Below are 23,686 nucleotides of genomic sequence, written 5' to 3' on the forward strand. Positions count from 1 at the left end.
CAGGCTTGGGCAGCAGACAGACCCGGGTTTGTGGTCCCCGCCCCTTTCTAGCTGTGTGACATGGGACAAGTCGCCCAGTGTCTCTGAGGCTCAGTTTTCTCACCTGGACTTGAGGATGGAAACGCTGAGCCCTGCCTTGTGATCTGCTCACTGTGAGGATGACATGAGAGCCTGGGGGTGGGAGCCTGGCACAGAGGAAGCGCTCCGAAAGTCACGGCCACCCTTCCCCTCGCGCTGAGCATCATCGCCACTTTGTTGTCGTTAATAGCGCCGGGGGGGCGGGCCCGGAGCCAAAGCCGAGCACGGTGCTGCCGGGGTGGGCGGACGAGCGCCCCTGGGACCCGCAGGCTCTGCCCCCAGGTCGGGCGGGCAACTCTAAACGTGTCCCTCTCTCTGGTAGAGATTTATCACACCACCTTCGACTGGCCCCCCGAGTCCGAAATCCAGAACCGACTGATAGTGCCAGCAGGCATCTCGGGAGGGGAGACGGCGCGGAGGCTGCTGGAGTATCACAGGGACATCGGCAGGGTCCTCCCCGCGCACCCCAAAATCGTGAAAGTCATCACTGCCGACCAGCCGTGCGTGGACGTCTTCTACCAGGGTAAATCCAGGTGGACCCTCGGCCCCTCTCATCCTGGTGTCACTTCTTCTGGCAGTGATGCCAGTGTCCGGTGTCCGGTGTCCGGGGTGTGCCTGGGAGCCCGGGAGTCAAGTCACGGAAGGCCCAAGGTCCCTGCCCAGAAACAAGTCTGGGGTCCCTGGGAGCGTCGTCCTCTGAGACCCTGGGCTAATATTCTATAGCCCGCATGGTCAGCGGACTTGACAGTGACGGGGGGGCGGGCGCGAGGAGAGGTGAGGGCCGGGGTGGGAGGGACATGCAGCAAGAAGTCTTGCCCTGAGGATGAAGGAAGAGGAAGAGAAAATTTATAAATATTCAAACAAACAAACGTACAAACCAAACCCACCAGCGCCACAAAACCCAAAAAACCACAACACAACTCAGATGTCCTGAGCCCACTGAGGGCAGGGATAGGCAGTTGCATGCCGGCCACGGCCCTGCCGTTGGGAACAGTAACAGATGTTCAGAAATGGGCTGAAAGAGGCCTGTTTGGGGGTCAGGGGTGTGACCATTGAGTCCCGAGGCTTTGGAGCCAGGTGACCTCAGCCCCACCACACGTCAGCTCTGCAGTCTGCGGCAACTCTCTTAACCCCTCTGAGCCTCAGTTCTGTCATCCCCAAAATGGGAACAGAAATCCTTCCTTCCTCACGGACTTAGGTGAGGGCTCCATGAGATCCTGCAACGCAGGTATCTGCAGCCCTGAGCCCAGTAGCTGGTGCAGAGAACGGCTCAGTAAACATCGGACGTTGCTATCATCAGGATTCAACATCTGGTCCCGAAAGACAAGGAAAGTTAGAAGAGTGCTCCCCCAAAGCAGCTGCATTTATCATTTTTATTTTTTTTAATTTATTATTTTCTTTTATTTATTTCATTTTATTTTTATTTTTGGCCACGCTGTGTGGCTTCTGGGGGTCTTAGTTCCCCCACCAGGGATCGAACCCGGGCCCTTGGCAGTGAAAGCGCAGAGTCCTAACCGCTGGACCGCCGGGGAATTCCCTCATTTTTTAAAAGTCTTGCCAAGCTTCAGTTGTCTCCACAAGCAGTTATCCCCTTCTGTGCAATGCCGGTGCCTGACACAATGAAAATAGCTCCGCAGGGACTTTAAGACACTTGATGGTTTACGATGCCCTTTTTTGGTATATTCTCTCACATCTCTTCAAGAGACGTTTACTTTTGGTGGGGAGGTTGTTCTGAGCTCCCCGGAGCGGCCCTCCCACCGGCCCCCACCTGCTGGTGGCCTTGTTGTCTGAGTGGCTTTGCTTTACCGAGAGCGAGAGCCGGAGCCGGCTCAGCCCCGCTCTCCGAAGGGGGTCGGTATACGAGGGGGCATGTCTGGAGAGTGATGCTACTTTGAAAAATGCCAGGCTTATGGATGCCTTATAAATTTCCAGCGATTTCGCATCTCGGAAGAGTCTTTAGTAGCAAACACTGCGCTCCGAAGATAAACAACCACAACATTTATCTTATGCCATGATTCTGAATTTACACATTAATTACTTCCAAACTACTTAATTAAATTTAAAAGTTCATACGATCGTTCATAAAGAATTCATGCCTGAAATTGTAAATAAAAATGTGAGTGTCTGAATATTAATTATTATTAATTAATAATGCAGAGAGAGAAATTGAACATTGGAATGCAAAATTCTCTCTGTGTTGTTTTTTTTAATATCTCTGCTATGCATCCAGCAACCACATATTTTTCAAAAGAATAATTAGCTGTTGAGACCGTCTGGGGGATCATTACTTCTAATTAACTTGGTTATTTACTGTAAATTAAGCATCATTTGTAAGCAGGCTGCTTTGCCTGTAGTATTTGTGCTCTTCAGACGGGCTGGATCCTGGAAGGTCTGAGGATAAAGACAGCCTTGCTGTCTTTATCTTTATCTCTTCCTCCGGGTTCGTCTCGCTGATGGAAAGTGTTACCCGTGGCAGTGGGCTTGGGACAGTTGCCCCAGCCCTGCCAACTGTCTGTAAAATCGGGACAAGGAAAGCACATCCCTCGTGGGACCGTGCACGGATCAGATAAGGTAAGGCCGGTAGAGGTTAGCTTAGCAGCAGATGCATCCCTGCCGTGAAGATGCTGGCTATCATCTTGACCTTGAAGACAGGTAACTTACCTGCACCTTTAGTTCTAAAACAGAGGGGAATCGTAGCATCTCTAATGTCCCTTCCAATGAAAACATCCTACAAAGATTTGAGAGTTCAGAATTTGCCCAGTGAATATATGTCATTGGTTCTCAACGTTGCCCTCTCGCCACAGCGGGACATGTGGCAATGTCTGGAGACGTTTGTGGCTGTCACAGCTAGGGAGCGTGACAGCACCTGGTGGGCAGAGGCCGGGGAGGTGCCCCGACGTCAAGCACAAGGTTGGAAGACCCTGCACACCTGTCGCGGATTTCGAGGTGGTGCCTGGGGACACCTTCCTGTCTTCGGATGGATTCCATCCTGGGCGAGGGGCCAACATGCTGACTTCAGGCAGCCCGGCACCTGCGCAGGATGGTCCGGGGACCCGGGCAGGAGGCGGGGCCGGGGAGGGAGACCCCCTTTGGATGCAAGGGGGACTGAGGAGGAGGTACCCCCGCCCTCTGCCTCAGCGGGCGGGCCGCTCCCCTCACCCAGGTGCTGAGTGGCTGCCCTTCAGCAGCCTCCTCAGCCCACCCGTGCCCCCTCCTCTGCCCTCCACTCTCAAGGGAGGTGACCTGGTTTGATGTTCAGTAGCTTTGGGCATCCAGTGCCCCCCACGCTGCATGCGCCTCAGCCCTGTCTCCCTACTTCTTTGTTCCTCAGATGCCAGGGGCACCCTGGGCCAGGGCGACATCTGCCCACTCCCGGGACCCATTTGATCACTGCCTCTTTGGAGACTTGCAATAAAGTTGGTGTCACTGGAGCGCGGCTGCAAATTATTCTCCACCAATTCCGAAGGCCTTTAGAAGTCCCCGAGTACGAGGCCCCCGCGTGGCCTGTCGCGTTTATCAAAGCCCGTGTCTGGCTCTAGGAGGTCGGCCTGGTCCCGGGGCTTCAGGGTGAGGCTCAGCCCGGATTCAATTTGGAAACACCCTAACCCAGTATTCAGTGTGTGTTCTGTGTCCTGGGACCAGCCCCCAACCACGCAGCCAGCCGTCCTTTGACCAGGAGGGCAGCACGGCCCCTGTGCTGTGTCAGAGGGATCCAGGGCAGTGCTCTGCTCGGAGGGTGGCTTCTGTGCCTCTCCTTGTCCCCTCCCGCCTTGGTGCCCCGGCCTGAAGGGTAATTCCTTCCCCGCAGCTTCACCCTGTGGTTACCCGGCAGATTCACAGAGGGTTTCCACGGAGCTGTAAAAGAGAAATAATTACTGCCGTTAAAAGAGCCCAGGCAGAGGTGTCGTAAGCTGGTTCCCTTTCTTTAGGACCCTGGTTTATTATCCTCACATCCTCTCGTTCCAGCTCTGACCTATGTCCAAACCATCCATCGATCTAACGCCCCGTTCACCCCGAGGGTGCTGCTGTGCGGGCCCGTGGGCAGCGGGAAAAGTCTGCAGGCCGCCCTCCTGGCCCAGAAATACGGCCTCGTCAACGGTGAGTGCCCCGGCGGCCACCCGGCTTCTAGAGCCTCCCCTGCTTCCTGCCCTCCCAGACCTCCCCGTGTTACGGGAGCGGCGAGGAGATCAGCATCACTTCTCTTTCTTGCTCTCTGCTGCGAACAATTTTCATTTAATCCATCTTTGCAGGGATAAGGTTTTTGCCTCCCAAAGAATATGGCCATAAAAACATTAACCAATAAAAACACGCCCGCAGCCCAAAGAGCTGGAACGTTTTCTGGTCATCATTTTTTACGTCCTTTGGCGCAGTGGTTTTTCTGTGCTCTGCCCCTGCAGTCTCCCCAGAAGCCGGAGTTCTTGCATAATGTGGACCTGCTGTTCATTTATTTTCTCCGGTCTTGTTTGGTTCCCCAAACCCAGGTCAGTGTGTTTACAGGCAAACAGTTTCTGAACCGGAGGAAGACTTCTAGCTCAGCACAGTTTCAATAAATATTTTACCAGGAAGAGAGGAAATATTGAAATTAGTCCTCCAGGTCTTTCCTGGGGTGGTCCCAGATGGTCTTGGATGCCAGCGTGGTTTCAGGAGGATAAAGGGCTGGAAGGGAGGCTGTAGCAGACACACAGCACTGGAGGGAGTTAAAGGCACTGACCCCCTCCCACTTCGGTGCTCCAGAAGCCTCAGTAACCTCTATTTAAGCAGGAGCCATGAGACCTGCACCCCCAAATACAGAAATATGCATGTATGTGCCCGCAAATGATCTATATACACCATACAGATATACATGTATACTGACATGCACAAATATATACATGCCACCCCGGAAAGATCAAGTTTCGAATAAAAATGCTTTTCAATTAGGTCTCCTCCAGCTTAAGATTCCAAAGCCACTGAGATTCCCAGCCAGGAATCAATGACAAATATCATACCCATAGATTGAAGGTGGAGAACTGAGCAATTATTCTGACCAGTATGGAAAAAAACCACTAATAGTTGTATTAGTATTTTAGTAAAAATGCTAAATAGTAGTATTCTGATTTAATTAGTATGGAAAACTCACCTGGCTACTTTATGATAAAAAATGCTTTGCTTGTATCAACAGTTTTTTTTTTAATGGAATTATTCAAATAATTCCTTCTCCTTCCGAGTTTTCCTCTTAAGAGTATTATAAGAATAAAATTCCAGCTGTGGTTAGGGATGACTTTGTAAAGAATGGGCCACAGTCTGCTTGTGGCCACACCCACATTTATTTACGCGCCTGCACTTATTGTTATGTGAAGACATATGAAGAGTTACAGTGAGAAGAGCCTTAATGGCAGAGGGAGGGTCTGAAAAACACAACAGTCATACCTTAATATAGTGCACAGCTTAATTTAAATAATTGTCACTGTGCCGAAGTTTGTTTATGCAGACACTCCCATTCAAGAAAAGTATTCTTAAATTTAAATTGTTTTCAGCACACCAATCATAAAGAAATGAAATTACCTGCCTAGATTTTTCCAAAAATGAAAATAGAGAAGCTCACCATCGTTTTTGCTTTTGCAGCAGAAGAGCCATTTTGGGCCTCTTTTCAGTAACTGAGCATTTGGAGACTGGCTCAGAAAGTTGACATTTCTCAAAGGTGTTCTTGAGAAATACAAGACGTCATGAGATTTCCGTAAACCTGTTTAGGGGACCTGTGGTCTGCAGAGGCAAGCACTGAGCTGTCCTTTGGGGTCTCTCTGCAGAGGCCTGTCTGCACCCAAAGCTCCAGGAGCTGCCCGCCCAGCCCCCCTACAGCCCGGCCCCCCTGGCCATCCCCTGCCTTGGGTCTTATCTCCACATTTATGAACCTCTCGGTCGTGGGAATACATCTCCAAACAAATAACCAGCATTCAGTCCAACAAGGTTTATTGAAAGGCTCCTGTCTATAATCGGCGAGTATATAAACAGGTACAACCTTTTGAAAGATAAAGGCCACTACTGATTACCAGGCTAACTGTGCAAACCCTTTGGTCCAGTGATTTCACGCCCAGGACTTTATTCTGCTGAAACACTCCCCACAGTATTCAACAAGAGATGTGAAGGATGCATAATGAAAAACAAAGGCAACCCCAAACTCTGTTCGCGAGGGGATTAGTTAAAGTAAGCTCTGGGCAGCTATTAAAAAGAAACCTGTAAAGTGACTCGATGTCCGTGAGGTATTGTTATGTCGGGGCGGGGTGGAAAGCAAGTCACTCAACAGTGTTCAGGGAATGGTCTCTTTTTTTTTTTGTAATTTATTTTTGGCTGCGTTGGGTCTTCGTTACTGCACACAGGCTTTCTCTAGTTGCGGCGAGCGGGGGCTACTCTTTGTTGCAGTGAGCGGGCTTCTCACTGCGGTGGCTTCTCTTGCTGCGGAGCACGGGCTCTAGGCACGCGGGCTTCAGTAGTTGTGGCTCACGGGCTCAGAAGCTGTGGCTCGCGGGCTCTAGAGCGCAAGCTCAGTGGTTGTGGCGCACGGGTTTAGTTGCTGCACGGCCCGTGGGATCTTCCCAGACCAGGGATCGAACCCGTGTCCCCTGCATTGGCAGGCAGATTCTAATCCACTGTGCCACCAGGGAAGCCCGAATGATCTCATTTTTGTTCAAAAAAATGTGTTAATCTATGTTCAAGAAAACAGCTGAAGGACCAAACTGGTTATCTCTGTAGAATCACGTATTACACGATTCTGACTTTTTTTTTTTCCCTGCACCGAGCATGAATTTTCTGACAAGGAACAACCATGGAGCATTTTATTAAACTACTATTAATTTTACTCACTGAGTGCTTGCTATATGCAGTGCATGTTATTTGGTACACAGATAGGGAACATGTAGAAAGAAGAAGAGAGGCCCTTCAGGATGGAGGTGGGCCCTGCTGGGGGAAGGAATGAGGTGGGGCGGGGCTCCTCCCAACACTGTCCCAGGTCATGTGTGTCTAAAGCCTTAGTACTTGGAACCTCTAGGAAGAGCAGACTGTTAACAGTACTGTCTTCATAGGATCTTGCAGAATGAGGTGGCTATAGACAGGAGTTTTAAACCATTCTTTCCTAATATAAACATTACTGTTACACACTTTTCTCCAAACACTTCTTTAGCTGCATCTCCCAACATTTTAATGTGTTGTGTTTTATCATTCAGTTCAAAATATTTTCTAATCTCCTTTGTGGTTTCTTTTTTGACCCATGTATTATTTAGAAGTGTATTGCTTACTTCCCAAATATTTGGGAATTTTCCAGATTTTTTTTTCTTTGTTTCTTTAATTCTATTTTGGTCGAAGAACATACCCTATATGATTTCAGTCCTTTGAAATGTATTGATACTTTTTATGGACGAGCATATGCTCTCTATTGGTGAATTCCATGTGCACTTGAAGAGAATATGTATTCTGCTTTTGTTGAATATTGTGCTCTAAGAATGTCAATGAGGATAAGATGTTTGATGGTGTTGTTCACTTCTTCTGCGTCCTTAATGATTTCTCTCTACTTGTTATTTCAGTAACTGAGAGAGGTGCGTTAAAATCTCCAACTCTTTACCTGTGGATTTCTCTATTTCTCTGCCAGTCTTTGCTTCGTGTAATTTGAAGCTATGTTAAGTGGGTATACACTAAGGATCGTTATCTCTTCCTGATGAAATCATCCCTTTATCATTAGGAAATGCTCCTCTACCTCTCCAGTAAATTCTCAAAGTCTACTTTGTCTGATAAGTATATACTCTATTCTTTTTTTTTTAAACTATGTGTCTTATAGTCTAAATATGTGTCTTGAATACAACATATAATTGCTTTAAAAAAAAATTCAGCCTGACGTTTTCTGCCTTTTAATTGTTTAGTCCATTTCCACTTAAAGTAATTTTTTATATGGTTGGTTTCAAGTCTACCATTCTGGGTTTTTTATCTTCTACTTGTGTTATCTGTTCTTTGTTCCTCCTTTCCTGCCAACTTTTGGATTGATCAAGTATTTTTTCAGTAATCCATTTTATTTCCTCTGTTGCCTTTTTTGGCTATATCTCTTTGCTTTATTTTCTTTGTGGTTGCTCTAGGGGTTAACTGTTATCCATTACTTATCACAGTCTATCTTGAATTAATATTATACCTCTTCATGTATAACACAAGAACCTGACAGCAGTGTATTTCCCTTCACCTTGCTCTAGTTCTTTGTGTAATTGTAGTCATACATTTCATTTCTACATATGTTATGAATCCTACAGTACATTGTAATTATTTTTGCTTTAAACAGTCATTTTTTTAAGTCAACATATGGGGGGAAAGAGCTTTTATATATACTCAATATCAACACTTTTCACTCCTTTGTTTAGATCTAAGATCCATCTGGTATCATTTTCTTTCAACCTAAAGAACTTCCTTTAACATTTCTTGTCGTGCAAGTCTGCTGGTGAAATTCAGCTTTCATCTGTCTGAAAATGTCTTTATTTCACCTTCCTTATTGAAGGATGTTTTTGCTGCTTATAGAAATCTGTGTTAACAGGGTCCCCCCCAACCTTAACACTTTCAAGATGTCATTTCGTTGTTGCATTGATGCATTCCGTTGCATTGCTTCTGATGAGAACTCAGAGATTTTTTTTTCTCCTATATATAAAACATCTTACTCCCACCCATAACTGCTTCTAGTATTTTCTGTTTAGTTTTCAGAAATTTAACGATGATGTACCAAAGTGTGATTTACTTTGTGTTTGTTTTGCTTGGGCATCAGAATCTTGGATCTGTGGGTTGATATTTTTATCAAATTTTGAAATTCTCCTCCCATTATTTTCTCAGATATTCTCTCTCTCTCTCTCTCTCCCCCTCCCTCCCCCGCCCTTTCTGGAACTCCAGGTACATGTATGTCAAACTGTTTGCTATTATCCTCCAACTCCCTGAGGTTTTATTCCTTTTCTTTATTTCCGGTCCCCTCCCCACCTTCTCTTTGCTTCAGTTTGAATGCTTTCTAGTGCCTGTTTTCATGTCTTCAGATTCACTGATGGCAGCCCATCCAGGGATGTTTTCCATTTAAGATATTGTATTTTCCAGTTCTGGAAATTCCATCTGGTTCTTTTTTATAGTTTCCATTTCTCTGCTGAGATTCCCCATCTTTTCATTCATTTTAATCATCTTTTAAAGTTTAAACATTTTCATAATAGACATTTTCTAGTTCTTATGTGCAGATTCTGATATCTGTGTGATCTCTGGATCTGATTCTATGGCCTGTTTTCTCTCTTTGTAGGGGTCACACTTTCCTGGTGGTATTTTTGTGTGTTTTCCTCTCCAGTAGTTTTTTATTATATGCTGGACGTTATGGTTCTCACATTCCTGAGAGTCTGGATTGTGTGATCCTGCTTTGAGAATATCGCATGAAAAAGAATTGAGTTCTAACAGGCGGTTAAGTAACTGGAGGACCAACCTGACCCCACCGAGGCTTATTTTTAGTCTTTGTTACTATGGGATTAGGGTGGGATTCCCCTAGGGCTCGTGTATCCCTACACCTGAAGCGTGGCCTTCCTGGAGTCTCAGCTGCATGTCTGGGGTGTTGAGCGAGATCTCTCACTCTGGCTGGCAGATGCCACTCAGTTCCCAGCTTCCCCATAGCTTTTGTCTCCCAGGCCCTGTGGCGTCTCCCCTGCACACGTGCAGCTTTGCATTGACTAGTGACTCAAGTAAGCCCTCATGCAGGTTCCGGAACCCCTCCTGCCCCAGTCCCCCCTCCATTATTCTGTCCCACATGGTCCAGCTGCCTCAGGGCCCCAAACTCCAATCCTTGTTTCCTGCTGCTGTGTTTGGGTTCCGCTCCTCCAGAGCCATGGTTTGGAAAGTGCCCATAGGTCGAAATCCAGGGCGAGTGAGGGTCTCACTCTGTGTGTATCCCGTCTCTCAAGGATCACAGCCCGTGCCTGTCTTGTCCAGTGCCTGAAAAGAGTTGCCTCTTATATTTTGTTAAGTTTTATGGCTTTTGATGACAGAAGGTGAATATGATACCTGCACCTCCCTCCTGTCCTGAACTGGAAGCTAAGCCTAGGTTTGATGTCACACGCACCTGGGTGTGAATCCCAGCTCCGCCACTTACTGGCTCCGTGACCTAGAACAGTATGTACAGTGTCTTCAGTTCTCAGTTTCCTTATCTACAAAGCAACAGTTTGTTGTGAGGACTGGACAATACAAAGCAAGCCCAGCATAGTGCTTGGCGTAACTAGAGGTCTCAGTAGCTGACAGCCTTTATTAGTCCTTACATTTCCCTTAGTGAGCGAAGCTGCCAGCCACTCTGGATACGATCACCGCCATCACACAGTGAATTAACATGTCATTACGGAAGAATACGTCTTTGGTGGTGGTCATTGTCTTAAACATTCACTTGATGCAGTTAATTTTAGGATTGGTTTTGGTTTCTTTAAGGCAGGAAGTAAAGTCCTTAGCTTTAAAGTTAAGAAAAGTAAGCCTGTGCAATTACCAACTCGTGAAAACATGGCTGGGCCCTTCTGGCTTTGGCTGTTACGGTTTTCATAGCCAAGGAGAGGGCAGCTGTGTTAATTCCTTGCACACTAGTTAACTGACACACCCTGTGTGTTGGCCCCGGCTGGGGTCTAGAGACACAGTGGTGCTTGTGACAGGAAGGCACCTGTGTGTCCCTTTGTGATAGAAGCTGATGATGTCTGTGGAGCCGTCGTCCCAGGGGGCTATGGAAACAAGAAGCGTCCCCACCCTCCCCTGCGTGATAACAGCGTGAACATGGATGTCACGCAGGTCCACGCGGTTCTCCGCCAGAACGTTCACTCTCAACACCCTCCAGGGCTGGGGCCAGCAATCCTGGGTGTCGCCGAGGCCCTGCGGGGCCTTCTCTGGTGGTGACATTCCTTGTTATGTCTTCTCCACACCGTCCATTTTTAATATGTTCTTTGCCAAATGCATTCTTTTTCATTCCGCATCTTCCTCCTTGGCTTCTTTTTTATTCCTTTTTGATACTTACTTTCACTTGGACACACACCCACACTCAGAAAAACACTTTTATATTTTTTTTCAGTGACCCTTTTTTTTCCCCCGCAGCAGGCGGCACTGGGAGGGGTTCTTTTTTTTCTCATTCTTCCTTCTATTTAAAATTTAACAGGCGTCTTTCTGTTCCTCTCTCCTCTAGTCTGCTGTGGGCAACTGCTCAAAGAGGCCATGACAGACAAGTCCAAGTACGGCGAGATGATCCAGCCCTTTTTCGAAAAGGAGACCGCAGGTAGGCCACACTTGCCGTGACTGCCACGACCTTCTAGGCTCTGAAGAGAGATTCCTCTGTGTGAGGCTTGCTGGGCACGCGGGGGCCCAAACTGGGGAAAAGAACCAGGGAATGGAAATTGGGCTTTCCGGCAGGCAAAGGCTCTGGTTTTGTTCCCTGGTTGGTCCCTTTGGCTTCCAAGTGAGGGGGGGGGTCTGTGGACATGATGCATTTTACTGGTGGTGTGGAATGTTCCTGTTTCTCAAGAATGCTTGCTTTCCATAACTGATAACGCTTAAAACTGGGAGCAGGGGGGACTTCCCTGGTGGCGCAGTGGTTAAGAATCCACCTGCCAACTAAGGGGACACGGGTTCGAGCCCTGGTCCGGGAAGATCCCACATACCACGGAGCGACTAAGCCTGTGCGCCACAACTACTGAGCCTGCGCTCTAGAGCCCACGAGCCACAACTACTGAGCCCGCGTGCCTAGAGCCCGTGCTCCACAACGAAGAGTAGCCCCCAGCTGCCGCCACTAGAGAAAGTCCGCATGCAGCAACGAAGACCCAACGTAGCCAAAAATAAATAAATAAAATAAATTTATAAAACAAACAAAAAAACCTGGGAGCCGGGAGAGGCCATAGTGCCGCCCACCTCATTAATTGGTGTACAGAAAAATACCATCGGGCAAGATTCCAATTTAATCAGCAGTCAGAAGCTAGAAGGTTCAGAGAGCTTTGCAGATAGGGAGGACTGACCAGCCATTGGTCCTCAGGGGAGGCTGGACCAGATCATCTTTCCAGACCCCTCTGTGACCTATGCTCTGAAAGCATCCCCCAGATCTGACCCCCAGGAAGGGCACCACTGAGACCACTCTCTCCAGTCTCCTGAGTCCACAAAGGAGCCACAGAGAAGGGACCGAGGTACTGAGGACCTCAGAGCCAGTTCACGTCTGGGCTCATCCCCGGGCAGTGCGTTTCCCACACCCACCTCTTGCACTCTTATGTAAAGGGCTGTAGCTCCTCTGTGCAATCAGCACAGGCTCGTTATCAAGTCTGATGTGGACAGGTGCTTGCTGTGAAGAAAACCGACCCAGAGAGGAGGGGCCGTCGTGATGGGCAGTGCGCGTGTTGTGAGGATGCCCTCCCCTTCTCCTACCGTTTTCCGGATGGAGTAAGCTGTGATTGGGAGGCGTGGGACAGGCCGCTTGCTCCTGACCTCAGCCCAAAGAGCCCCCCAGGAAGGATGTCCCGCCCTGGCCCTCCCAAGGCCTTCCTTGAGGTGTTCTGGTCTCCAGGGTGAAGTTCAGGTGAGGCAGCATGGGATCCCTCAGGCACAGTGATCTGCGTGGTGAGACATGATGATCTCGGCAGGCGAGTCTGTTCACTCCTGAGTCACCAGGGTGGTGAATAGGATGATGTGTGAACAGGAGCCCTGGGCGCCAGTGAAAACCAGTGCCAGCTCTGGTGCTTCCCTGTCCGGTTCAGATCCCGCTGCCCTCCACCCCGGCCACGTAGCCCAGGCCTCCCAGTGGCGAGATGGAGACAGAAACCCCGGGTTGCAGGGTTGCCGTGAGAACAGGCTGGGGTGTGTGCGCCCAGGGGTGGGAGCAGCAAGCAGGCACGGGGGCCTGGCGCCCCCTCAAGCACACTTGCCCTCCAGCGAGGCCAGCTTCCCCTTTACTGGGGCAGGGGGGTGGGGAGGTGATGAGCACCCCAAAGAACATTTGTTGCATAAATGAGTGAACAGGATAACAAGTTAATAGATTTATGTCATTGTAAACGTTGCTGCGTAGTATTCCATTGCACAGACTGGAGGGTAATCTGTTTAATTCTCCACGAGAAAGCATTTTGTGGTTCAGAAAGAGAGACGATGACCAAGCAGATGAGGCACTGTTGACAGTGGGTAAATCTCTGACAAGGGGATGCAGAAATTCCTTGACTCTTCTGGCAACTTTCCCGTACTTTTGAATTTTTTTTCAACATAAAAAGTTACGGAAAGTGAATATTCAGGTGGTTTCCAAATCTGCACTCCTTCAGCAATACTATGAAGCATCCTCTTGTACCGGCACAGGTTTGCAGACACCCCTAAGTATCTTAGGATGAACTGATGCCTGGGACTCATGAGCGGGTATGACTCGTGACACCGAAGTAAGGCATCCCCCTCCCAGCCGTGCACGGAACGCTCGAGTCCTCCACGGCTTTGCCATCTCTGGGTATCGCCAGGTTATTTGTTTTCTATCGTGGCTGAAACAAACTTAGTGGTTTAAAACAACACAGATTTATTATCTTACAGTCCTGGAGGTCAGGAGTCCTAAAATCACGTGTTGGCAGGACTGCACTCCTTCCTGAGGAATCCCTTGGGGAGAATCTGTTTCCTTTGCTTTTTCCAGCTTCTAGAGGCCCCTTTCTCCGTCTTCAAAGTCAGTAGTACAGCATCTTCCAGTCTCTCTCTCTCTCTGACCCCTGAAAATAAACCCAAGGAGCCTTTTCACTGGTGGGCAAGAGGCAGAGATGTTTAGGGGGTTTGTTTTGTTTTTTTCTCTTTTTTTTGGTGTATACCTAGGAGACGGTGCAAAATTCCCAATTTCCTATAAAGTGAGCGAGACCCTGGTAGCTTCGATCTTCAAGGCTTTGCGCTAAATTTTTCCCTCTGCGACCTTCTCTTTACTTAGACAATGTAGCTCTATACTTTTGCACTTCCTACAGAATGAAAGACACAACAACCACCAATATCATATCTTCCTAACAGAAGCAATAAATTCTGTCATTTCACTAATCCCGATCTCACAGGGATAACAAAGAATGCATTTACATTCATCACCACTAACAGGGGCTCATTAGTGGGCTGTGGAAACGCTGCCGGGAGAACCAAAGTGCTCGGCTGGTAGGACGAGCTCGGGAACCACCCGGGTCTGGCCGCCCGCATCACCACCAGTGGAAACAGGACCAAAATTTAAATGATTCTCCACTGAAGTCGGCTCTGAAAACGAGGTCAGACTGAACCCGGAAGCTCTGCGTGGCCACCTCTCATGACAGCGGCTGACAGCTTCTGGAAGCCAGCATCGCTGGCATCTGGCATTGGGGTCTCAGGTGCAGGTGCAGATCTGGGGGTGGGAATCAACCACATCACACCTGAGTTCTGAGCCCAGTAGGAGACAGACCCAGGGTCTGCTGGGAGCATCGGATGGAGAATGTGGCCGGTATCTGAGGGCACAGCTGGGCTTCCTAACATGACCCCCGCCCCCCAAGTCCAGGCCTGGGGACAAGCCAGTTGGGATGCAAGGGTGACACCTTACAATAAACGGCCACACCCCGACAGTGAGGATGGGGAGAACAGCCCAGGCTCCCCAGGAAGAGCCCCGAGTAGGGGCTTAAGTGGGAAGGGAATCCCTCTACACCAGGGGCGAGGGCCTGCCAGCTGGAGGGACAAGGCCCGTCGGATGAGTGGTTCTCCTTTCCAGGCAAGAGTGAGGCGGGGTGGAGGCAGCACATCCTCCCAGCACCGCCCTGGATCAGAAGGTTCCTCCCGAATCCTCATGAGCAGCGAGGCATGGCCCCGAACGCTTTCAGCCCGTTGACAGGATTTTATGGGAGGAGGAGACACGGCTGCCTCTCCGCCTTGTGGGACCATCGAGGCGATGCAGATTTCCCTTCTCAGAGCCCTGGGCGTGTGTCGGACATCTCTGCAGCATTCCTGGGAAGCCCCTGCCAGTGGTTTGCACGTGAAATCCAGAAGGTTCCAGAAATCCTACAAGGTTCAGGGAGCTCATCTAAAGGGGCAGAGATTCTTATAAGGACATAGCGGCCTCACCCCCCGGGGGCAGAGCCCCAGCACCTCGGAGCTGGCGGATGTCACTGCCGGAACATCCTGCCCTGCAGCCAACCTAGTGTAGAAACCGCCCCCCTCATCCCCCCCACCCCGCTGAAGGCAGACAGTGCCTTTCCGGGGGCTGGACTTCCTCCACTGGGGACTCTGCCCCGAGCTCCTGACCACTGGCTGACTCGGCCTCACGCGCTGCCCATCTCTCTCCGGGATCCCTGCCCTCTCTCTCCACGTGCCTCGGAGCTGCAAGCCCCAGCGGCGGGCAGCATGGTTATCACAGTGCATCCCGGCCACCCTCAAGGTCCCTGCCGCCACCAGCAGCTCCGAGAAGAGATCCAGATGCCATCTTCCCCCCAGGGAGCCACTTCCTCTTCTTTCCCCCCTGCGGGGCCTCATGATGTGATGTCCCAGCCGTGACCTCTGCAGGCTCAGTTACGTTCTTTCTTGTCCTCACAGGTGCTGCCAACACCTCCTCCTTTCAAATCAGCAGCAAAATTAATAACTGTTGCTTTCCCATCTTTCCACATGTACTGGGCAAAGGACTCCAGGGCCCCGGCTTAGCTCGTCCTAAGTCTCTTGATCCTGGGCTTTTGGCGGCCTCTCTGGATGCTGTGGGGAGATGCTTATTCCGAGCTCCGGATTTTGAGATACGTAGGTCTGACCTCCTAAACTCGTTCCGACTTGAGCTGCGCTCCGTGCGGCGCTCCCAGCGTGGCCACCTCCCCGGCAGCCACGGAGCGGGGCCCGCCCATGACCCGCAGGGCCAGGCCGCGTGTCATGCAGGCTTGACGGCCCGGGAGCTCCCGTCGCTTTTACGTGGGTGCAGAACATGTAAAAACTCTTCTGGGCCTTTGGAAGAATAACTTCTCAGCTGCTCGTATCATTTAAAGTCCCGCGGTCGGTGCTGGTGAGCGCTACGGCCAGTGCGCACTAGGGCCACGTGTGCAGTTGTTCTTGTTTTCTCCCCCAAATCGGGCAAAGGGGCAGCTAGAGCTCAGTTCTGTGCTTCAATCACCGGTGAGTCACAGCGGCCACCACCTGCAAATGATGTGCCCTGAGCCTTCTCTGGGCTTCATTCCTACCAAAGGGCCTTCTGGAAGGTGACATTCCTTAACCCTCAGCACGCGGAGCTTCCCGAGGAAGGGGGCCCCTGTCTTTGCCCATCGGAATGTCTCATTTCCCAAGTTTCACTTAGTACGAAAACCAGCCCTTCTCATGGGCCTCAACTCACCCCATCAGAAAGAAGCCTGCGTTGCTTTATTTTTAGTCCTTCTCCTGGGAATTTCGGCCATAATTTACGGTCCCGTGGCTGTTGGCAGTAGGTGTAACCTCTTTCCAGATTGCTGGGTCTAATTAGTGGTGCACCACCGTCTCTTTGGTTCAGCAGGGCTGCCTTCTACCCGGGCTCTGGGCATTGTTTTCATTCTCGAACATCGCTTGCGCTCTCTCCGGAGCCCGGTGACCCAGGGGAGATATTAAAACAGCCAAAGGCATATTTTGTCCTCGTTGGTTTAAGTCTTTGCTCTAAGTGTGTGAGATGCTCGTCTAGATCCATCCCCACTGCGCTCCGAACGTGCTGGGATTGTCAGGTTGGGGGACCGCTGGCGAGGGCGTGTCCCCGGGGTGGGGTTTTCAGGTTAGACCCTAGCTTTTCCCATCTCCTGTCTCTCCAGGAGCCTTGGAAGGGAGAACTGTGCACCCCAGCACCTGCCAACCTGGCTCACTGGCCAAGTTACAGGGAGCTCCTAAGTCACTTTACCTCTGTAACCAGCCCCTGCCAGCACTCCGACAGCTAGAGTGATTCAATTAAAAAAGGCCCAAACTCCTTGGTGCGCATGCCACACATATACTGACTTTCAGCTGAGAAAACAGCTATTTAATTGGCGTAATAACTTTCCCCTGAAAGCGCAAGTCCTGGTGTGTAGAAAAGGTAACGCGGAAGACAGATCATTACCAAGTGTTACCTGTGCCCCCTCCCGTATACCCCGTGTCTCTGAAATATTTCTATCTGGAGAAGGTCCCTCATGGCCTAATAGAACCTGAGAAGAGGTGGGAGATTTGAGGGAGATTCCAGACTCTAATTTGCACCCTTTCTGGTAATGAGACCTCACCACAGCCAACGCAGCCATCGGAGCACAGACAAGCTAAACCAGCCCCAAATTGGCATGATTATGAGCGTTTTCGAGAGCCTTCCACGAGTCCACATCCCAGGAGGCATGGATCAGAGCTCAGCCGAAGTGCTGCCTTTTTTTTTTTTTAGGGGGAATTAATATTCTCATCACTAAATGCACACCAAAGATTCGACAATACATCCGCTTTTCTCCTTTGTTAAAACCTTGCAAAGAGTTGCTGAGTTGAAAGACAAAGTAAATCTTCCCATCCGAGGAGGTAAGCGGAACGCTATTTCTTGTTTTTTTGACAGTGCGGCCTTGGTGAGCTGCAAGCTGTCTTACTGCAGAGGGGAGACCCCGAGGGACCCCAGCCCGTTTCCAGCAAGTCTTTGCATGTGGTGTGTTTGTACCAGCTGAAGACAGCGCATGACTCTCTAAATAATTTACCAGTTGATTAATAGACTCACAGGGGTATAATTAGAAGAGGGAGAGACAGTGGGTACAGTAACCGGTACAGTGCTTGGGGGAACAGGAGCCTTTATTTTTTTAAAGAAACTTTCTAGGGTGCTGGGCGTTTGAAGATAACTTGGGAAGAGCTCAGTGCCTCTTCTCTTTTGAAGTGGAAATAGGACAGTTTGAATCCATCGAGTTTAATTTTTCACAAGCTTTAGGGGCCCCGCAGGGCAACTCCCTTTTTATTATTGAAAAAACTCTACATTTTTCTTTCATTTTTCCGCACACGCGCGCGCGCGCGCGCGCGCACACACTCCAAGCAGTGAGTAATAAACACATTAATTTACTCTTCTATCCAGCGTGTATTTTACGCACTGCACCTCCCGCGCATGTGTCCCCACACGCCCCCTTGGCGCCCCCACCCAGAGCCCCGCCGTCGGGCCGCCTGTCGGTTGGTGAATGGACACCCCTGTAATTTATGCATGATGAAGGCACCCGCACCTCGCGGTCTGACAATGCTTTTGAAGTAGCTCCTTTTTTCCAGTCAAACTTTTGACTTTTCCGCTGGGACTACTACAAAGGTTTCCTTCTGGAAACTAGGTAGGAGTCTTCCTGCTGAGACGGCCCAGGAGAAGCAGTGGGTCTCAAAGTCGGGGTGCGTCGTGAGGGCCAGAGGCCCGTAATGAGGACAGCCGTAGAAAGCTTTATCAACAGGTTTGCGCCCCTAGGGGGACCAGCTCTTAGTCTGTAAAAACTAGACTTTGATTTGCAAAAGCATCATTATTAAAATGATGCTTTGCTGGGGCATCAGCCCAAAGTCTGTGGCCAAAAGGTTGCAAAGCTGTTTGTTCAGTGGCCAGAGCAGCGGGGAAACTGAGGCAGCGAGGGGCTCTCAGTTCACTCGTGCATCTGGTCAGTGAAACGTCTCTCTCCCCCCAAGAGTGGGGCCTGTCTACGGTTGCCGTGTCACCAAAGAGGGGCAGCTCAGCTGTTTTTGTTGGGCTGAATGTTCATCGGGGGCTTGCCGTGTGTCAGGCGTGCAGATCACAAAACAGAAGGGGAGCCCAGAGGTGCAGGGTGTCCTTCTCACTCCGACCAAAGCTTCTGGAAGCATTTCCCCTCCACGGGCAGCCCTGGTGGTTTCCGAGCCACTCAGCTGTGAAATCGTCTTCGACAGGCCAGGCCCCAAGGCCCAGCCTTCTCCTCCAGCTAGGAGGTCTCCCTGCGCAACCGTCTGGCCAGCCCCTCACGACCCCCTCCAGGCAGGTGCAGCTCGAAGCCCCTTCCCCTCTCAGAATGCCCCGGAGGGGGAGCTGACACCGGCTTTCTCCTTGGGCTGTGAGTGAGGCCTGAGGTGTGGAGGGGAGGCTGCCCTCCGTGACCTTCTGCGACCCCTACACATCGGACGGTCGCCACGTCCCGTCCCTGGAGACCTGCCGGAGTTTGTCAGCTAGAAGGCAGCGCTGCAGCTTCCCCATGGGGAACGTGGCACAGCTGTGATCGGCCGGGGAGGGGAGTGCGGGGGCCCATGCCCTCCAGCTTTGCCCTGAGCGAGAAGTGGGCTCGGGGTAGAACGAAGGGAGGGGGGGTTGGGGCAGAGCAACGCAGGAAGCGGGAGGTGAGGGAGAGTACAGAGCGTATAGGGAAGTGCCTGTGCCCTTCCCTCCCACCCCTCCTCCCTGGGGCCTGCTCTGGGACCCAGGGGAGGGGGCGGGGAGAGACACCTCCCTCTTCGTCACCTCTCACCACAGACCTCCATTTACCCGAGCTGTGACCTTGGCTGCTAGAACTCTGATCTCACCACCCCCTCTCCACTGGGTCACGGTTAGGTTACCGGGAGGTAAGAAAGACCTCGTCTGGGACCCCTCCCAGCACCTCCCGCTGCATGCTTCTGCTTCTGCTCTGCTCTGTCTGCCCCCCAGTCCCCATGGCCAGCGTGGCTCATACCAGGAGTTCAGCTACTGTTCGTGGGTGAACGAACGATTTCACAGCTGAGCGCCCAGCACATGCCCTGGGGCAGTGTGGGGCGGCAAGAGCAGGCAGGCACGCCCTGTGGTGTCGGGGGCCCAGAAGCTCCCCTCTGCTGCCTGCATTTCTGTGTAGGTGAGACCCCGTTTGTCTCAAAGGAACAGAGGGAGAACAGGCGATAGAAGGCAGCAGGCAGCCTGACGGGTTTCTAGACAGGTGGCCAGCGACGGTCACTCCTCGACAGTCAGGGGAGCGGCTGCAGGTTTGGGCTGTGCAATCACCACTTGATTCCGGCTCAGTTCCTGCCACTGCCCGGCTGCGTGACCTTGGGCAAGTCACCCGACCGCTCAGAACTACGGTTTCCTCATCTGCAAGGGGGAGCTTTTTCACAGTATCAAAGTCATGGTGTGTTAGGTATCTAAATGAAAACGTGTCTGTAAAATGTTTAGCACCGTGCATGGCACACGATAGGCCACTTACTGGGTACTTACTAGTATGATTATTAATAGTTGCGGTATTTTCATTGTCGTAATTGTAGGAGAACTCACGGTAGTAGCAGCAGATTGTTCGGTAGACGGATGTTTCATATGTGGATTTTCTGGGTATCGTATTCTCTTCCTGTGACTAATGTCAGCTTTGGGTGCCTGGTCCCTATATGGTCACCAGGAACTGGCAGAAGCCCAGTCTGCTCCACATCTGGGGCTCAGTTATCTGTTGCAGCCACCCTGCAATGTGACAGCATAAAAGGACATCTGTTTCATTATGCTCCTCATTTCGTGCACTAGGATTTCAGGCAGGGTGTGGCAGGGACGGCTCCACCCCGCACTGCCTTGGGCCTTACTTGGCATGGCTTGAACAGCTAGAGGCAACTGGGCTGGCTCCTCTGGGGCCCTACATGTTGTTCTCGGTTCTGGTGTCAACCTGGTTCCTTGGTTCTTCTCCCTATTGCATCTGCTGGGGCAGGATTCTTCATCCCCATCTCCCTATTGCATCTGCTGGGGCCTGGAGTGAGATGCTTGGACCATATGGGGCTGGTGAGACCTCTCTCTGTACAGCCTCTCCACACGGCTAGCTTGGGCTTCCTCCCAGCATGGCGGCCTTGGGTTGATCAGCCCCCCTTATGTGGTCCTAGCTTCCCCCAGAACAAGCATCCCAAGGAGGCCCGGGGCGGCAGTGGTGGATGGGGTGGTGGATGGGGTGGTGGATGGGGTAAGCTATGTCTTCTGCTGAGCCAGCCTCAGAAGTCCCAGAATGAACTTCCATCAAGCTAGTCAATAAGACTAGCCCAGATTCAAGGCGGGGGTGGGGGGGGGCTAGAGTCCCCTCTCAGCGGTAGGAGTGGCCACCTCTAATCTGCCACCCTAGGGAAAGCTTGCATTGAACGTTCTGGTTTGGTTCAGGGTTGGCTGCATCCCATGACTCGGTGAGGCTGAACCCAGATGGCCTCATGGGTCCTCAGAGCTGGGGGTGGCCTGACTTCAGACGTGCCACGTAGGGGCTTTCAGGGAGCTCAGAGAACTGAGAGTCCAGTTCTCTTTTAAAGAGGAAGAAACCCCAGCTGGGAGGTAAAGTCACTCACCCAAGGGCACGCTGCAAACGAAATGCAGAATGGAGGGCAGAATTCATGCCGTTTCTTCCCCTGAAAGGCAGGCAGAGAGCAGAGGTGGAGCCGGTGGCCTCAGAGCCCGATGGCCTGGGTTTAATTCTGGGCTCCACAACCTATTAGTGTGTGGCCTTGGGCAAGTTACTTCCTCTCTCTGTGCCTCAGTTTCCTAATCCGTAAAATGGGGTTGTTATGAAGATTACGTGAATCAATACTTGTATCAGAGAAAATTCATGCTCAGAACATGGCACCCATGCTTGTTAAGTAACTATGCCGTCGCCTCTTTTTGACCCCAGAATACGGGGCTTATGGTTGTTTCCTGGTTTCCCAGTAGTCGCTGATTTTCTCCTCACAGGTCATGTGGGCAACGGCATTCTCGCTGCCCTTGAGATGTGGGCGGAAGTAACTGGTTCTGAGCCCCGACTTCATTAAAATGGAAGGAAAACCGTGCCCCTTAAACCCTTTGATCCGCAGTGTACCGTTAATGTTAATACTCTGCACTTCACAACAGTCTGGTCCGCACCTGGACTGCTGGCCTCTTCTCACTTTCCACTGAAAGATGTAAAGCTGCGTTTTAAGATTAACTAATTACCAAATCGTTATCCACAGTGTGTCTAAGTGAGCATTTTTATTAAAAGTCTTATTAATTTTCTAAGTGAAGCCCCATTTATTTACAGAAGAATGGTTTTGTTTTTGAATTTTAGTTTATCTTTTATACAGCAGGTTCTTATTAGTTCTCTATTTTATACATATTAGTGTATATATGTCAATTCCAATCTCCCAGTTCATCCCACCACCACCACCCCACCCCAGAAGAATGTTTTTAAATGGTCTTTTTTTTTCTCATCTAAAACCTCATTAGCAAGAGAAGCCCAAGGGCCCACTGCTGGAGAGCCGCCTCTCAGCTGTGAATGGGTCAGCAGTGTTGGCACCTCAATCTTAACTTTGCTTTTGGCCCCGGTAGACGTGGCAGAGAGGGGAGTGATAGAAAGCGGGCAGCCGCTCACCGAGGGATGAGGAGTACAGACCAGCCTCCTGGTTGGTCAGAGTCCCAGGCCTAATGTACTCTTTTGGACTTGGGAAAAAAAGCCAATATTAAAAAATTGTTGTCAACTCTAAGAAGAAAACTTCCTGTTGAAACCCATTTGCTAATTGTGGCAGGAAATAAAACTTTTATTTTATTTATTTATTTTTTAAAAATCTGTTGGGCTTCCCTGGTGGCGCAGTGGTTGGGAGTCCACCTGCCGACGCAGGGGACACGGGTTCGTGCCCCGGTCCGGGAAGATCCCACATGCCACGGAGCGGCTGGGCCCGTGAGCCATGGCCGCTGAGCCTGCGCGTCCGGAACCTGTGCTCCGCAACGGGAGAGGCCACAACAGTGAGAGGCCCGCGTACCGCCAAAAGAAAGAAAAAAAAAAAAATCTGTTTATTTATTTATTTGGCCGCACCGGGTCTTAGCTGCAGCATTTGGGATCTAGTTCCCCGACCAGGGATCAAACCTAGGCCCCCTGCATTGGGAGTGTGGGGTCTTAACCACTGGACCACCAGGGAAGTCCCAAAAACTTTTAAATTATTTTTTAAAAATCGTTATTTCCTGGCACCATTGTCTGCCAAGCAGATTTAAATGTTGTTGTTAAGTAATAGAGATATTAGGATACAGACTTTTGGAACCTGAAGAAGTCTTAAAAGACATCCGTTCCATCTTGTGCCTGGGAAACACTGGCTGGCCAAGGCAGGCACTTGGCCGGGGGAAGTGACTTGAGTTTTCGAAGGAGGCAAGCTCTCCCAGGGGCTTGCTCCCCCCAGAGAATTGTGGAGTACAACCAATTCGAACAAGCTGGTTTCTCCTTGTCATCTGCTGTACGAGTTTTAGAAATGTTCTGTTTATCATTTTAAGTGCTCACTTGGGGCGCAGGATCCATGGTTGACCAGCAGGTGGCAGTAAATAATAAACAAAGAGCGTCGCTAATGGAAAGCCTGGCCCGAGGTCCTGGCACTGTGGCGCTGCAGGTCCTTCTAAGACACTCCTGATTCCTGGTTACAGCAGAGAGGAGGGCTCGCAGGCCTCAGCTGCCAGGAATCAGTGTCATCCGAAGGGTAACGGTCTCCCAGAAATGGTGGAGTTTAGCTTTCACTGAATTACAGTGATAGTAAGTCGGGGCCCGGAAGAGCCCAACCCAGATCCTGGGTCAAGCCCCCAGCAATGTGGGGAAGAGACAGATGTGTGGGGGGAATGGGAGCCCCATTTCTTTGGAGCATCAGTATGCATGAGATGGAAATGAAAAACAGAAACGAAAGCAACCCCTCTTTCTCCTCCGCAGCTGGGTTCCTTTCCAAGACTCTCCCACTGGGCCTGATCAGGAGGGGGCGGGGTCCGGGGCTGCGCCGGGATGTTGGGAAGGGG

At 50.6% G+C, this 23,686-nt stretch overlaps 1 protein-coding gene across 4 annotated transcripts in view; it reads left to right on the top strand.

Moving 5' to 3' along the window:
- Nucleotides 1-23,686, top strand: part of AK8 (adenylate kinase 8) — a 128,551-nt gene that overhangs the window by 42,639 nt on the left and 62,226 nt on the right. For all 4 annotated transcript variants that reach the window (XM_060153983.1, XM_060153984.1, XM_060153985.1 and 1 more), the window contains 3 exons: nucleotides 401-601; nucleotides 4,045-4,176; nucleotides 11,258-11,347. In XM_060153983.1, coding sequence (XP_060009966.1) covers nucleotides 401-601; nucleotides 4,045-4,176; nucleotides 11,258-11,347 — 423 coding nt within the window. The remainder of the gene's footprint in view (nucleotides 1-400; nucleotides 602-4,044; nucleotides 4,177-11,257; nucleotides 11,348-23,686) is intronic.

Source organism: Lagenorhynchus albirostris, chromosome 7 (assembly GCF_949774975.1).
Source record: "Lagenorhynchus albirostris chromosome 7, mLagAlb1.1, whole genome shotgun sequence".
Taxonomy (NCBI): Eukaryota; Metazoa; Chordata; class Mammalia; order Artiodactyla; family Delphinidae; genus Lagenorhynchus; species Lagenorhynchus albirostris.